We start from the raw sequence: 16,982 nt of genomic DNA, 5'->3' as shown, positions 1-16,982 counted from the left end.
TATAAAAGGGTTCGGAGGGTCTAGTAAGGAGGAGGAACTGAGGGAAATCCTTATTAGTCGGGAAATTGTGTTGGGGGAATTGATGGGATTGAAGGCCGATAAATCCCCAGGGCCTGATGGACTGCATCCCAGAGTACTTAAGGAGGTGGCCTTGGAAATAGTGGATGCATTGACAGTCATTTTCCAACATTCCATTGACTCTGGATCAGTTCCTATGGAGTGGAGGGTAGCCAATGTAACCCCACTTTTTAAAAAAGGAGGGAGAGAGAAAACAGGGAATTATAGACCGGTCAGCCTGACATCGGTAGTGGGTAAAATGATGGAATCAATTATTAAGGATGTCATAGCAGTGCATTTGGAAAGAGGTAATATGATAGGTCCAAGTTAGCATGGATTTGTGAAAGGGAAATCATGCTTGACAAATCTTCTGGAATTTTTTGAGGATGTTTCCAGTAGAGTGGACAAGGGAGAACCAGTTGATGTGGTATATTTGGACTTTCAGAAGGCTTTCGACAAGGTCCCACACAAGAGATTAATGTGCAAAGTTAAAGCACATGGGATTGGGGGTAGTGTGCTGACATGGATTGAGAACTGGTTGTCAAACAGGAAGCAAAGAGTAGGAGTAAATGGGGACTTTTCAGAATGGCAGGTAGTGACTAGTGGGGTACCGCAAGGTTCTGTGCTGGGGCCCCAGCTGTTTACACTGTACATTAATGATTTAGATGAGGGGATTAAATGTAGTATCTCCAAATTTGCGGATGACACTAAGTTGGGTGGCAGTGTGAGCTGCGAGGAGGATGCTATGAGGCTGCAGAGCGACTTGGATAGGTTAGGTGAGTGGGCAAATGCATGGCAGATGAAGTATAATGTGGATAAATGTGAGGTTATCCACTTTGGTGGTAAAAACAGAGAGACAGACTATTATCTGAATGGTGACAGATTAGGAAAAGGGGAGGTGCAGCGAGACCTGGGTGTCATGGTACATCAGTCATTGAAGGTTGGCATACAGGTACAGCAGGCGGTTAAGAAAGCAAATGGCATGTTGGCCTTCATAGCGAGGGGATTTGAGTACAAGGGCAGGGAGGTGTTGCTACAATTGTACAGGGCCGTGGTGAGGCCACACCTGGAGTATTGTGTACAGTTTTGGTCTCCTAACCTGAGGAAGGACATTCTTGCTATTGAGGGAGTGCAGCGAAGGTTCACCAGACTGATTCCCAGGATGGCGGGACTGACCTATCAAGAAAGACTGGATCAACTGGGCTTGTATTCACTGGAGTTCAGAAGAATCAGAGGGGACCTCATAGAAACGTTTAAAATTCTGACGGGGTTAGACAGGTTAGATGCAGGAAGAATGTTCCCAATGTTGGGGAAGTCCAGAACCAGGGGACACAGTCTAAGGATAAGGGGGAAGCCATTTAGGACCGAGATGCGGAGGAATTTCTTCACCCAGAGAGTGGTGAACCTGTGGAATTCTCTACCACAGAAAGTTGTTGAGGCCAATTCACTAAATATATTCAAAAAGGAGTTAGATGAAGTCCTTACTACTAGGGGAATCAAGGGGTATGGTGAGAAAGCAGGAATGGGGTACTGAAGTTGCATGTTCAGCCATGAACTCATTGAATGGCGGTGCAGGCTAGAAGGGCCGAATGGCCTACTCATGCACCTATTTTCTATGTTTCTATGTTTTTAAGCAACAAGAATGGAAGTCCTGGCTGATTTTTCCCTCTAGTACTTCAGTCAAATGGTTATTCTTCCCGAGGGACCTTAGTTTGCGAGGCAGCAGGTTAACTTGTCTGTAGAGGGCACCACAACAAACCTAAACTTGTCCTCGCCAATATGTGCACTGGCTAGTAATCAGGAACAGGAACATCGGCTGATTTTTTTTCCCTGAACACTACAACATTGAAGACAACTGTAGCAAGCCTGCCGCTCCCAGCTGAGATCAGCTTGTTAAGTACAGAGTGGAAGACAAACCTGGGACCTTCCTGGGCTGGATGACTAAGCTGCAGATAGAAAAATGCCTTCATCAGCTGAGCAGCAAATTCCATGCAGCACAAGCTTTATGGTGTAACAGGTTCTCAGGAAGTCGACTTCTGCAGGTAGGACAAGGCTTGTCCCCTACAGTAACTTCTCATCAGACCCATGATAAGAGAAGAATCAGGACAACTTTTTTGTGTGGTCTAATTAAAATTAAAAAATCATATAACACATCCATCTGTCCTTTTATTTAACAAGACTGGAGTAACTCACCGTGAACTGAAATACACAAAGAATTTGTTAAGAAATGTGTTTTACAGGTGTTAGTTTGCTAACTCCCAACAGATCCAGTATGTGTGAAAAGTGCCTCACACATTCCTGAAAAGTAATGCAAAAATTGTACAAATAATTAGCATTGTAATTTGCAGAAAATTTGGATTCTTTCATTTGTTAAAAAGGACCTGAGCAGAATTTGTTTTAAAATAAAACGTGTCATTTGAACAGCTCATGTGCCACAGACCTGGTAAGCAAAGCAAAGCAGAAGATAGCAGCGCATTTTAATTTTCTGTCTGGCGGGGACTTTGCCTGAAGTTTTTCAAGTTATCTAATCAAAAGACCTTGCTGTGTAAAAAAAAAACATAAATAATAGTCAGAGTGTTTTAAGTGTTTGAACATTTCTGCTCGGACAAGATTGGCCGTTAAGTTTCCTCGTGCTTCTTTAGAGCTTTATCAGAACAGCGAAATACTCATCTCACTTTTTAATTGGTCCATTGTTAATTCAGTTCTTAATCTAGAAGGATCTTCATTTGTCCACTGACTTCCTCACTCAGTCCACATTCTACGCATTCCCCTTGTTCTGCAGACTGAGCCCTCCATATATCTCCCTCTGTCCCTCGAGTTTCCCCTGTGCCATGACCCCATTTTTCCATTTGATTCCCCCTATTGCAATGACTGTTCCGTCCACATGGTTCATCTCTCCCCATGCCATGGACATTTCTGTGCATAAAGACCTGCATGAGCTATAGATTGCTCCATCTATACTGTTGTGTGCCGCAAAGTGCTTTCTCCATACAGTTCTCATCCATTTTGTGGGCTGCTTGATTGGGATAGATGCATGGGGAAACCATATTGATGAAGTAGTCTGTGACATGGGGCCAGTATAAACTACTTTGCTCTTTCCATATGCGTCTCCGGCCACAGACTATTCCACCCATACAACGTCTCGCTTACCTTCAGTGAAACAATATTCAGTTCTCCAAGTTTTATTGTAGTCATACATAAGCAATATGTATTGCTTCGGCCTTCTTAGGAAAAGAGTGTTTGAAGACCAGTCCCACAAAACTGCCACCAAGCTCATGGTCTACAGGGCTGTAATAATACTCACCCTCCTGTATGGCCCAGAGACATGGACCATGTATAGTAGACACCACAAGTCGCTGGAGAAATGCCACCAACGATGCCTCTGCAAGATCCTTCAAATCCCCTGGGAGGACAGACGCACCAACGTTAGCGTCCTCGACCAGGCCAACATCCCCAGCATTGAAGCACTGACCACACTTGATCAGCTCCGCTGGGCAGGCCACATTGTCCGCATGCCAGACACGAGACTCCCAAAGCAAGCGCTCTACTCGGAACTCCTTCACGGCAAACGAGCCAAAGGTGGGCAGAGTAAACATTACAGGGACACCCTCAAAGCCTCCCTGAAAAAGTGCAACATCCCCACCAATACCTGGGAGTCCCTGGTCAAAGACCGCCCTAAGTGGAGGAAGTGCATCCGGGAGGGCGCTGAGCACCTCGAGTCTCATTGCCGAGAGCATGCAGAAACCAAGCGCAGGCAGCGGAAGGAGCGTGCGGCAAACCAGTCCCACCTCCCCTTCCCTCAACGACTATCTGTCCCACCTGTGACAGGGACTGTGGCTCTCGTATTGGACTGTTCAGCCACCTAAGGACTCATTTTAAGAGTGGAAGCAAGTTTTCCTCAATTCCGAGGGACTGCCTATGATGGTGATATAAGCAATTGTGTTTGGAAACAATATAAAACCATTGAGCATCAAGCTTAGGATGTGCATGAGAAAGGTAAGTTACCCAGCTATTCTCCTATCAGAGACTTAGAAGGGTTATATAGTTTGGTCACACAATCATGTAACACTCTCTGCTGGAACAACAGCCTCCAATCTGCTGTGCATATTAGCTTTGAGATTATGCTGTATATTATCTTAATGTGTTCATATCAAATTCCTATGTCCGCCATTTTACCCATTGATTTTAAATGAGTTAACACCTCTGTTAAAATAGCGACAGAGGAAGTTGCTATGAATGTGTTAAGCATTCGTACAATACAGAGTAATTTCAAGGCTAATGAGTCCTCTGCACTTAATCTCATGAATGTTTGTGTATTAACATTATTCAGACTATGAGGGGATGCATCCTTTCTGCTTGCATACAGTTACAAGTAACTGGTTGGATTTGGAAGGGTTGTGTCAGCGTTTATTTGGTACTTTGGGACTAATTCAGTTCCAGGGAGAACCGTAGCAAAATCTCTGTCATGGCACAGAAGACTGCCAAATCTCTGCAAATTGATTACTCAGTGAACACTGATGCTGTAAGAAATCTGCCATTTGCCATTAGAAATTCTCCCCGGCTTGAATTACAATTTTTTTTCTGGCATGCCTCTTTTCCAAGCCCCAAAGGCGCTGGTTCATGGTGGCACAAAGTGTCACTTCCGGCCAAGCCCTCTGCCACCCCACCCGTGAGCCACCCTAGTCAGTGAATGCCAGTGAGCTATTCAACCATGGAAAGCATAGCCAAGCCCACTGCTGTTCTCAACTATTATCCACACGTGTATTTTCCATGAAGGGGTCATTGAATAGAATTCAGGAGCTGAGTGACTTTCCGACCTCAGAATACTGACTCTAACTGCAATCACCCGACTGAAAATGTCACCATTTTTCACTGTTACTTAAAAGTATATATTATTTTAAATGATCCAGACACACACTTGTGATGAAGTCATATTTACAACAAGGGCAAGAGGCCTTGCAAGATTCAGTTGCTTTGATTCAGATTGGCTGATTTGGGTTTAGGATTCCAGAACATGTGACCTACTTCAATATCCTTGTCTTCACTTTCAAATTCCTGCCTGGGTTCACTCCATGCTAACTCAGCAAGCCTTTCCAGCACGTATGTCTCCGCACACACCCTCTGCTTCTCTGGTAGACCCGTGTCATGTTCCTCCTGTGCCACGTGGGAAATCAGGGACGCTTCCAGTGTCCCTGACGAGTATGTGTGCAGGAAGGTATCCAGCTGAAGCTCCTGTTAGACCACATGACGGCACTGGAGCTGCGGATGGATTCACTCTGGAGCATGCGCGATGCTGAGGATGCCGTGGATAGCACGTTCAGTGAGTTGGTCACACCGCGGGTAAAGGTTACAAAGGCAGATAGGGGATGGGTGACCACCAGGCAGAGCAGGAGTAGGAAGGTAGTGCGGGAGTCCCCTGCGGTCATCTCCCTCCAAAACAGATACACTGCTTTGGATATTGTTGGGGGGGATGGCTCACCAGGGGAAGGCAGCAGCAGCCAAGTTCATGGCACCGTGAGTGGGAGAGCGATAGGGTAGGAGATTCTATTGTAAGGGGAATAGATAGGCATTTCTGCGGTCGCAACCAAGACTCCAGGATGTTATGTTGACTCCCTGGTGTAAGGGTCAAGGATGTCTCGGAGCGGCTGCAGGGCATTCTGGAGGGGGAGGGTGAACAGCCAGTTGTCATGGTGCATATAGGTACCAACGATATAGGTAAAAAGTGGGATAAGGTCCGACAAGCTGAATTTAGGGAGCTAGGAGTTAAATTAAAAAGTAGGACCTCAAAGGTAGTAATCTCAGGATTGCTACCAGTGCCACATGCTAGTCAGAGTAGAAATAGCAAGATAATTAAGATGAATACGTGGCTTGAGGAGTGGTGCAAGATGGAGGCATTCAAATTCCTGGGACATTGGAACCGGTTCTGGGGGAGGTGGGACCAGTACAAACTGGACGGTCTGCACCTGGGCAGGACCGGAACCAATGCCCTAGGGGGAGTGTTTGCTAGTGCTGTTGGGGAGTGGTTAAACTAATATGGCAGGGGGATGGGAACCTATGCAGGGAGACAGAGGGAAATAAAATGGGGACAGAAGCAAAAGATAGAAAGGAGAATAGTAAAAGTGGAGAGCAGAGAAATCCAAGGCAAAAATCAAAAAGGGCCACATTACAGCAAAATTCTAAAGGGACAAAGAGTGTTAGAAAGACAAGCCTGAAGGCTCTGTGCCTCGATGCGAGGAGTATTCGTAATAAAGTGGATGAATTAACTGAGCAGGCAGCTATTAACAATTATGATATAATTGGGATTACGGAGACATGGCTCCAGTGTGACCAAGGCTGGGAACTCAACATCCAGGGGTATTCAACATAGACAGAAATAAAAAGGAGGTGGGGTAGCGTTGCTGGTTAAAGAGGAAATTAACTCAATAGTAAGGAAGGACATTAGCTTGGATGATGTGGAATCGGTATGGGTAGAGCTGCGAATACCAAAGGGCAGAAAATGCTAGTGAGAGTTGTGTAAGACCACCAAACAGTAGTAGTGAGGTTGGGGATGGCATCAAACAAGAAATTAGGGATGCGCGCAATAAAGGTACAGCAGTTATCATGGGCGACTTTAATCTACATATGGATTGCGCTAACCAAACTGGTAGCAATGCGGTGAAGGAGAATTTCCTGGAGTGTATTAGGGATGGCTTTCTAGACCAATATGTCGAGGAACCAACTAGAGAGCTGGCCATCCTAGACTGGGTGTTGTGTAATGAGAGAGGACTAATTAGCAATCTTGTTGTGCGAGGCCCCCTGAGGAAGAATGACCATAATATGGTAGAATTCTTTATTAAGATGGAGAGTGACACAGTTAATTCAGAGACTAGGGTCCTGAACTTAAGGAAAGGTAACGTCGATGGTATGAGACGTGAATTGGCTAGGATAGACTGGCAAATGATACTTAAAGGTTTGACAGTGGATAGGCAATGGCAGACATTTATAGATTACATGGATGAACTTCAACAATTGTACATCCCTGTCTGGAGTAAAAATAAAAAGGGGAAGGTAGCTCAACCATGGCTAACAAGGGAAATTAGGGATAGTGTTAAATCCAAGGAAGAGGCATATAAATAGGCCAGAAAAAACAGCAAACCTGAGGACTGGGAGAAATTTAGAATTCAGCAGAGGAGGACAAAGTGTCTAATTAGGAGGGGGAAAATAAAGTATGAGAGGAAGCTTGCAGGGAACATAAAAACTGACTGCAAAAGCTTCTATAGATATGTGAAGAGAAAAAGGTTAGTAGGTCCTTTGCAGTCAGAATCAGGTGAATTTATAATGGGAAACAAAGAAATGGCAGACCAATTGAACAAATACTTTGGATCTGTCTTTACTAAGGAAGACACAAATAATCTTCCGGAAATACTAGAGGTCCGAGGGTCTAGCGAAAAGGAGAAACTGAAGGAAATCCTTATTAGTCAGGAAATTGTGTTAGGGAAATTGATGGGATTGAAGGCCAATAAATCCCCAGGGCCTGATAGGCTGCATCCCAGAGTATTTAAGGAAGTGGCCCTAGGAATAGTAGATGCATTGGTAATCATTTTCCAACATTCTATCGACTCGGGATCAGTTCCTATGGACTGGAGGGTAGCTAATGTAACACCAGTTTTTAAAAAAGGAGGGAGAGAGAAAACAGGGAATTATAGACCGATTAGCCTGACATCGGTGATCGGGAAAATGTTGGAATCAATTATTAAAGATGAAATAGCAGCGCATTTGGAAAGCAGTGACAGGATCAGTCCAAGTCAGCATGGATTAGGAAAGGGAAATCATGCTTGACAAATTTTCTAGAATTTTTTGAGGATGTAACTAGTAGATTGGACAAGGGTGAACCAGTGGATGTGGTGTATTTGGACTTTCAAAAGGCTTTTGGCAAGGTCCCACTCAAGAGATTAGTGTGCAAAATTAAAGCACATGGTATTGGAGGTAATGTATTGACGTATTAGAGAACTGGTTGGCAGACAGGAAGCAGAGAGTTAATTTCAGAATGGCAGGCAGTGACTAGTGGGGTGCCGCATGGTTCAGTGCTGGGACTCCAGCTATTTACAATATACATCAATGATTTAGACGAAGAAATTGAATGTAATATCTCCAAATTTGCAGATGATACTTAGCTGGGTGGCGGTGTGAGCTGTGAGGAGGATGCTAAGAGGCTGCAGGGTGACTTGGACAGGTTAGGTGAGTGGGCAAATGTGTGTTAGATGCAGTATAATGTGGATAAATGTGAGGTTATCCACTTTGGTGGCAAAAACAGGAAGGCAACATATTATCTGAATGGTGACAGATTAGGAAAAGGGGAGGTGCAACGAGACCTGAATGTCATGGTACATCAGTCATTGAAGTTTGGCATGCAGGTACAGCATGCGGTGAAGAAAGCAAATGGCATGTTGGCCTTCATAGTGAGAGGATTTGAGTATAGGAGCAGGGAGGTCTTACTACGTCTGTACAGAGCCTTGGTGAGGCCACACCTGGAATATTGTTTTCAGTTTTGGTCTCCTAATCTGAGGAAGGACGTTTTTGCTTTTGAGGGAGTACAGCGAAGGTTCACCAGATTGATTCCCGGGATGGCAGGACTGACATATGAGGAGAGACTGGATCAACTGGGCTTATATCACTGGAGTTTAGAAGAATGAGAGTGGATCTCATCGAAACATATAAAATTCTGACGGGATTGGACAGGTTAGAGGCAGGAAGAATGTTCCCGTTGCTGGGGAAGGCCAGAACCAGGGGTCACAGTCTAAGATTAAGGGGTCAGCCATTTAGGACCGAGATGAGGAGAAACTTCTTCACTCAGAGAGTGGTTAACCTGTGGAATTCTCTGCTGCAGAAAGTTGTTGAGGCCAGTTCGTTAGATATATTCAAAAGAAAGTTAGATATGGCCCTTACGGCCAAATGGATCAAGGGGTATGGAGAGAAAGCAGGAAAGGGGTACCGAGGTTGAATGATCCGCCATGATCTTATTGAATGGTGGTGCAGGCTCAAAGGGCAGAATGGCCTACTCCTGCACCTATTTTCTATGTTTCTATGTTTCTATGTATCAGATTATTCCTTGTTCATTATTCTCTCTGTTCTGCCATCAGCAGCCATTCTTTTAGCCACCATGCCCCTGCCCTCTGGAATTCCTTCCCTAAATCGCTCTACCTTTGAAGAAGCTTTGAAAAAGCCTTCATGCCTTCAGCCTCCCCCCCAGCAACCTTTTCGTTATCTTATTCCTCTCCTCCTCAGTGTTGACTATTTTCTTCCACCTGTAAAATATTCTCGAGACGTCCTTCTGTATATAAGGAGTGCAATCGAAATGCAAATTATCGCTGACATTCAACACCATTTTCAAGAGATTTAGAAAATACTACATTGAGCTCAGGAAACCTTCATCCATGGGTGATATAAACGTAACCTGAGACTGGACTTCAGTTAAGATGGAAGGGACCGGGAAAGGCAGGGAGCGACTGACCTGGATTTGCTGTTGGAGAAGGTTGATTTTGTGCTGCTGCTGCAATAGTTGCTGCTGTTGTCTTGCGATCTGGAGAAGAGGAAAAATATATTTAAAAAAACAAAATTAACAAAATAAATCAAAACATAACTTTTTTTTTGCTGTTTCAAATAGGCTGCCAACAAGGGAGAAACAAGTTGTTTTTATTATGCCCATCCATCTAACTACATTCCCGCTTCATTGAGCATGACAACCCAGTTTTAAGTGTCATTTAATTTTCATTTTCAAATATAATTACAAAGTGTTCACTGTAAGATATCACTCGTCTGCAAATGTGTCAAGATTAATTTGAGCTAGCTTATTCACAAGTGTCAACAGTTAATTACTGTGTCGTGTCTGCATATCTAAATGACATCCTAACTTCTTATTTTGTACGTATTCTTGTATCTTATTTCCCATTATAAGCTGAGTGTATACGCTTGCATGTGGGCAAATATTTGGACACGGAAAGCTTGGTGATCTGAGGCTGATTAAAACAAGCGCAATGTACGAGCTCTATTATACACTGCTCTCTATAATAATATGGTGGGACTGTCAATATGATTTCACTAATAAGCCCCATTTAGGAAGGCATTCTTTACTCTGGAGTGACTGTGGAGTGGGTACAATTGTGTCTTAAAAAACTGAGATGCAACTGGGGATGCCTGGCTTTAGATTGCGAGATCAGACTATGGAGCACAGCTGCAATCAGCTCCTGATTGTAATTACTAATTCCAGTCATTAATAAGGATCATTTTTGGCTGCGACCTTACTCTCAAAAAAAACTGTTCTCTAATTTTACGGTCCTAATATGGCAATTTTTCTCCAAGGGTTAAGATCAAAAAATAGGTCTGGATGAAGAAGCCCCCCACCCCGCCCCTCTCCACAGATTTGATCTTATTCTTCACAATCCCACGAACTTCCCATTACAGCATCAAGCTGGTTCTTAAGCAAGTCCAGTTGTTCTGGTCTCAACCACACTTCCTAGGCACCATTCCAACTACTGATCACTCTCATATAAAGAACTACTTCCTGATGTCAGTCTTAAACTTTCCCTTCAGAATTCTGTACCCTCTTGGCCTGCTGCCTTGTCTTATCTGAAAGTACTGATATAGTTTCACTCTCTTTGAACTGTTACATTTTTTTTTAAGTATACCACTACAAGCTCCCCATTTTTTTTGAGTTCGAAGAGTCCCAATTTGTGTCATTATTCCTAATCCCTTGAACAATGGGGATCGTTCTCCTCCGTGCGGCCCCTAGAACCTAGATCCCTCAATTTTAAAATTCTCATCCATGTTTTCAAATCTCTCCATGGCCTCTCCCCTCCCTATCTCTGTAATCTCCTCCAGCCCTATACCCCTCAGAGATATCTGCGCTCATCCAATCCTGGCATCTTGAGTATCCCCGATTTTAATCGCTTCACCATTGGCGGCAGTTTCCTTCAAACCTAAATTCTGGAATTCCCTCCCTAAACCTCTCTGTTTCTCTTCTTTTAAGATGCTCCTTAATGTCTACCTCTTTGACCAAGCTTTTGGTCACCTGTCCGAACATATGCCACGGTGACCAGAACTCATCACAATTGCTCTGTCCCACAGGCAGTGAAAAAAATAAAATGAAGGTCTGGTGTGGATTCATTCTCTTACGAAAAATATTTTCATCTTAAAACAATTACTTTGTTCTCTTTTTAGGTTAAGATATTCTCACAGGTACTTTGTGAATCCTCAGAATAACAGAAGCTCACATCAAGATACTCCCTTCCCCCACCCCCACTAGCCGAGTAAAAATAACACAGAAAATAACTATTTAAAAAAATACCTCAAAATTCTATAAGCAGTGAGGAAAAATTATATTCCACTCTTTATGTGTGAAATAATGGGGGCAAGTTCCAACTTGCACCCAAAATGTGCGGCAAGTGGTCGAGGCGATTGCATTGCTTGCCCGAAGCCGTCTATATGAGGTAAGAGGTGCGAGCATAAGTAACACAGTCTTATCCAGCACTCATGCTCCTCTGAGTCATAAATATTTTTATACATGCACCATCTTTGACTAAACTATAATTTCATTCTTCAGTCATTTATAAACAATTTCCCCCTCTTCTGTTTCTGTGTTCCAATTCGATATTTTTCTGATCTAATGAGCCTTTTCCTTAGGATTTAGGATTAGTTGTGCTTTTTTCCTCAAGTTACAGCACCCCAGCCTCACTCCTTTATCCCCGATCCCCTTCAAACCACTGCTCTCCTTTATCCTCAGCCCCGGGCTATCTTCTCTACATTTCCCAGCTAGCCATCCCTTACCCTTTTTCCTCATGCTTGGGCCTGGACACTTTTCATCACACTCCCATAGCCCTCAGAATTCTTCCCTCAATGTTCTGGACACCCTTTACCCCTTCTTTTTCAGCTTCCTGGAACCCTCATGCCAATCCTTTTCTCTCAGACCTACGGGCCCCCATATCTTCACTCTGACTTGGTCAACTCAACTCATTTTCTCATTCTCCATCACCTATTCATCACCTCAGACCTCCAGTTCTTCCCTGCCATGTCCAGTTCAGAGAAGTGATATGGTGGCAGCCATGTCTCAGTTGTAGCACTCGTGCCTCAGAGTCAGAAGGCTGTGAGGACAAGTTTCATTCCAGAGAGGATCTAGGCTGATACTCCAGTGCAGTACTGAGGGAGTACTATATACTGTCTGAGGTGCTGTGTTTAAAATGAGACGCTAAACTGAAGAAGAAGAATAGGGGAGTTCTCCACAGTGTCCTGGACAATATTTATCCCTCAACCAACATCACTAAAACTCAATATCTGATCATTGCTGTTAGTGTGACCTTGCTGTGTGCAACTTGGCTACCACGTTTCCAATGTTACAACAATGACTACACTTCAAAAGCATGTAAGTGTTTTGGGATGTCCTGAAAGGCGCAATATAAATACAAGTCTATTTTTTTTTTATTCCCTCTGCTTCCTGGACTCTTAACGTGTTCCCTTATACCTTCCAGAAGCTGCTCATTCTCACCTCTACATTTAGCAGAGACCAACCCCTGAGGGCAATTTCACAGAAAGGCAGATATACTGTAACTAACATCATCACAGGATTATAATGACAACAATTGGTGGCTGGCAGAAGCGGTGAAATTGGCTTCAAAGCTCGACAGCACCTATCAGGAAGTCCCAGTCTGAACAAATTCAGACACTTTGAGAAAAGCAGCAAGCGAAAGTGTCAAGCTTAGATTTCCAATTCCTATTGTTTTCCATTCCTGTCGATACAGGATACAAGGGCTAAAACATTTGGTCAGGGATAATAACTGTCATTTAAATTGCCATGAAGAGCTTCCCGATGACTCAACAAATTTATCCAGTGAGGAGCTGAGCTACACAAACCGGGAAGGCCCCAGGCCTGACTCCCAGAATATGATGAAGCAGCTCATCTCAATGAAGATAGCATTTGGAACACTAAAATTGGCCCTATGCTGGGAAAGGAAAAATTTAACAGAGTTCTTGCTCGTGATGACTATCTAATAATCTTGTCCTAGAGGTGCACATGTATGAATTTCAGATGAGTACATGATCGGACTTGGTTGCAATGCTCCCCTTCAGCGATTAGCCTGCTGACTGTCACGGTTAAGGCTCCCAGATGCATAACGGCCACTTGGGTAAAATACAGGTGTCTGTGGAGCCATGACCTATTAAGAAGGGAATGAAAGAAATTTGGCAAGGAAATTTTTTTTTTAAACTGCCGTGAAAAATCAAGTCACAAAATAAATACAGTAAACAACAGCCCACTGTCTCTGGGAGGATTACTCAGGGCCTATACTAGCTGAACCAAGAGCAGTTGAACTCCAGACCCATCCTGGAGTCAGTGCTCAGCTAACCTGAATCCATGGCCAAGCTAAAGTCTGCCTTCCAAATCAGCCGCATGTAACCAGACAACAGCCCTGAACTTCCAATATTGGGATAAAACAGAGGAAGTCAGGCAAAACCTAAATATAGGAGAAACAAAATTCTAAGGAAGGAAAGCAGAGGTAGAGTATAAAAGAACTACAAGTAGGAGGGTAAAAAAAGAGTGAAACAACAGGATTTATTTTAAACGATGGAATGATAAGTAGATGAAAACACAGAAAATAGAAAAAAATAAAACTAAAAAATGACAAAGGAAAGAAAAAAACCCACTAGATCATTTGAAGAGACGGAAGGTCTTACTGCTTAGTGCACTGCTGAGGGCAATTATTAGAATATAAAAAAGAGTAGGGGATTAATGTTCGAATTGGCTGGTCCCAGGAAGTAGGCTGGGCCTGCGGCGTTGGTGAGCTTACAGACTCCAATGCACATCTGCAGCCTGCTCACCTGTCTGTGAGCACAATAGCAGTCTTGGTGGGGTGCACAGTGCACTTACCCAACTTGTAATTCATTGTCATAGAATTTCAAAAAAACAATTAGACATTGTTGGTCAGCAGAGTCACAAAATGATGGAACTCGAAGTCACAACAGAAAATTTACAAAAACAGCCCCTTTAATATAAATTTAGAAGGTAAATAGAAAAATAACAGAAAGCAGAAAAATGGAGAAAATAAATAAATCGCCCTCTCACCATACCCTCCCCATCCAAGCTCTTTTACATACCTCATATTCTCCAAGAAACTCTAGTGCTGTCCGATTGATAATTAGATCATAACGATCTACATTTCCTGGATTAAATGAGCAGCACCATATTGTTCTAGATATCAAAGAGGTTATAATACTGGCTAAAGTTACGACTAATCTCCATCTCCAAGTGTTTACCCAACTACATGAACACTACCTGGCCTTCTGCAGGAGAGCAATGAAATTAATGGAAGCCAATATGGTTCCTGCTTCACAATTAGTGTATCAGGGCTCTGGTGCAACTTTTCAAGAGCACACACAAAGCACTCGTGTCATCTTACCACTGATGTTTTGTCTTTGTCATTTAGTCACATGCTACAGAGCTCTATGATATATATTGCAAAACACCAACCTACTATCACTGCTGAATGAAAAATAATTCTGTGTAATTAAATTCACACAAAAGCACGCTCCACAACCTGTTAGAGATGGACTTGCAATTCCTGACATGGCCTTGCAGTAGTGGACGTTATCGGTTTCTGGCTCATTTGCATCACCTACACACTGAATTGTTGCAAATGAACAAGTTGAACTAGCTAATGAAACTCAAGCAGAAACAAAATGAATAAATAACTTTATAGTAGACTGAGAGAAATATTTTGATACTGACCTGACCAAAATCTTTTATCCAGGAAAGTTATTCGATAGAATTTTATAAGCTCTCATGCCTGGCACAGAGCTTTACACTGTGGAAGCAGATGTTGCGAATTTGGGTGGGAAGGTCAGTGAGCCAATGGGACTTTCCTTCCATTATAATTAATGAATGGAAAATCTTGTGGAGCCAATTGGCTACCCCTCTGTCCCCAAATTCCCGATATGCATTTTTGGAGCACTAACCTCCACAATGGGAGCATGAAACTCCACAGCGGGAGAGCGAATTTGTAAAGTCTACCATATTGTTTCATACAACAGAATATATACAGTTTTCACAAGAGGCTGAAGCAATTATCTCCTTCAAAAGCAGCAGGTAGGGAACAAGATTGGTATTTATTAGAATAGCAGATTGTTCCAACTATGGCACGTAATGGTTATGTGAAACAGTACTGAAATGTTTCAATTATTTTAACTTTAAAATGGGTGATATCGAGTGGGCTGTACAATTGGCACCATGTTCAAACTTCCCTCCACTGACTTCAATGGAAAGGAAACTAGAGTGTGGTGTGTAATGGGCGGTTCATTCAATAGTGCCAATTTTATACTATCGCCCAAAGTTAAAATTACCCCCAACTTTTGCTTACATTTCTGATTCTGCTGGGTTTACCTATCTGAATTTTGCAGGCCTGATAGTTCAGAAAAGTCTGTTCTCGGTGCTGCTCCCTCATTGGCGGAAAATTAAAAAAAACATCTCTAACAGGTTGTGGAGAGTGCTTTTGTGTGAATTTAATTACACAAAATTATTTTTAATTTAGCAGTGATAGTAGGTTGGTGTTTTGCAATATATATCATGGAGCTCTGTAACATGCAACTAAATGACAAAGACAAAACATTTGGTCACTCGTCTAGAATGAGATGATTAAGACAACTATTTCTCTGCTGGGGTGAGGCAAGGGGTAGACTACGTCTGTGGAGGTGGTTGACTATTGGAGACTGGGAATGAATATTGTGGAATTTTGATCAATTATCTTTAGGAAGTAGAGAGTCTTGATGCAGAACTTTCTCTCAGGATAAGGTATGTTGAGCATGCTCTCTGGAAATAACGGGCACAGTGAGCTGAATGGCTTATTCTCATTTCATGCTTTCATCCAAAAGCTGAGACAAGCTGGACTATTTAGAGGCAGCAGGACTGCGCAAAAAGGAAGGAAAAGGGGAGGCGCAACGAGACCTGGGTGTCATGGTACATCAGTCATTGAAAGTTGGCATGCAGGTACAGCAGGCGGTATAGAAAGCAAATGGCATACTGGCCTTCATAGCGAGAGGATTTGAGTATAGGAGCAGGGTGGTCTTACTGCAGTTATACAGGGCCTTGGTAAGGCCACATCTTGAATATTGTGTACAGTTTTGGTCTCCTAATCTGAGGAAGGACATTCTTGCTATTGAAGGAGTGCAGTGAAGGTTCACCAGACTGATGCCCGGGATGGCAGGACTGACATATGAGGAGAGACTGGATCAACTAGGCTTATATTCACTGGAATTTAGAAGAATGAGAGGGGATCTTATAGAAACATATAAAATTCTGACTGGATTGGACAGGTTAGATGCAGGAAGAATGTTCCCGATGTTGGGGAAGTCCAGAACCAGTGGTCACAGTTTAAGGATAAGGGGTAAGCCATTTAGGACCGAGATGAGGAGAAACTTCTTCACTCAGAGAATTGTGAACCTGTGGAATTCTCTACCACAGAAAGTTGTTGAGGCCAGTTCGTTAGATATATTCAAAAGGGAGTTAGATGTGTCCCTTATGGCTAAAGAGATCAAGGGGTATGGAGAGAAAGCAGAAATAGGGTACTGAAGTTGCATGATCAGCCATGATCATATTGAATGGTGGTGCAGGCTCGAAGGGCCGAATGGCCTACTCCTGCACCTATTTTGTATGTTTCTATGTTTCTATGTTTCTAATCTCAGCTCAGCCATTAGAGTGAGGTGCCAAGCAGAAGCTTGGTGTTTTGCCCCAGAGAGAAAACACGAGCCATTCTGGGCACTTCTGACTAGTTGGTTACAGAGGAGCTCAGCACGTCACCTGGCTGTCCATCAGGTCTAAGTAATGATATCTGGGGTGGGACATCTAGAATGAAGGAAAGGCCATAAAGAAACACCTTTATCAACAAATCCCCAATTTTTCATTGAAA

General features: G+C 43.2%; 1 protein-coding gene across 21 annotated transcripts in view; it reads right to left on the bottom strand.

Annotated features, from left to right (window-relative positions):
- sox6 (SRY-box transcription factor 6) overlaps positions 1-16,982 on the bottom strand; it is a 656,189-nt gene that overhangs the window by 204,147 nt on the left and 435,060 nt on the right. For all 21 annotated transcript variants that reach the window (XM_070899905.1, XM_070899904.1, XM_070899902.1 and 18 more), the window contains one exon: positions 9,548-9,616. In XM_070899905.1, coding sequence (XP_070756006.1) covers positions 9,548-9,616 — 69 coding nt within the window. The remainder of the gene's footprint in view (positions 1-9,547; positions 9,617-16,982) is intronic.

This window comes from Pristiophorus japonicus, chromosome 14, assembly GCF_044704955.1.
Source record: "Pristiophorus japonicus isolate sPriJap1 chromosome 14, sPriJap1.hap1, whole genome shotgun sequence".
NCBI lineage: Eukaryota > Metazoa > Chordata > Chondrichthyes > Pristiophoridae > Pristiophorus > Pristiophorus japonicus.
The sequence above is the reverse complement of the archived record's forward strand: the minus strand, read 5'-3'. Positions and strand labels throughout refer to the sequence as shown.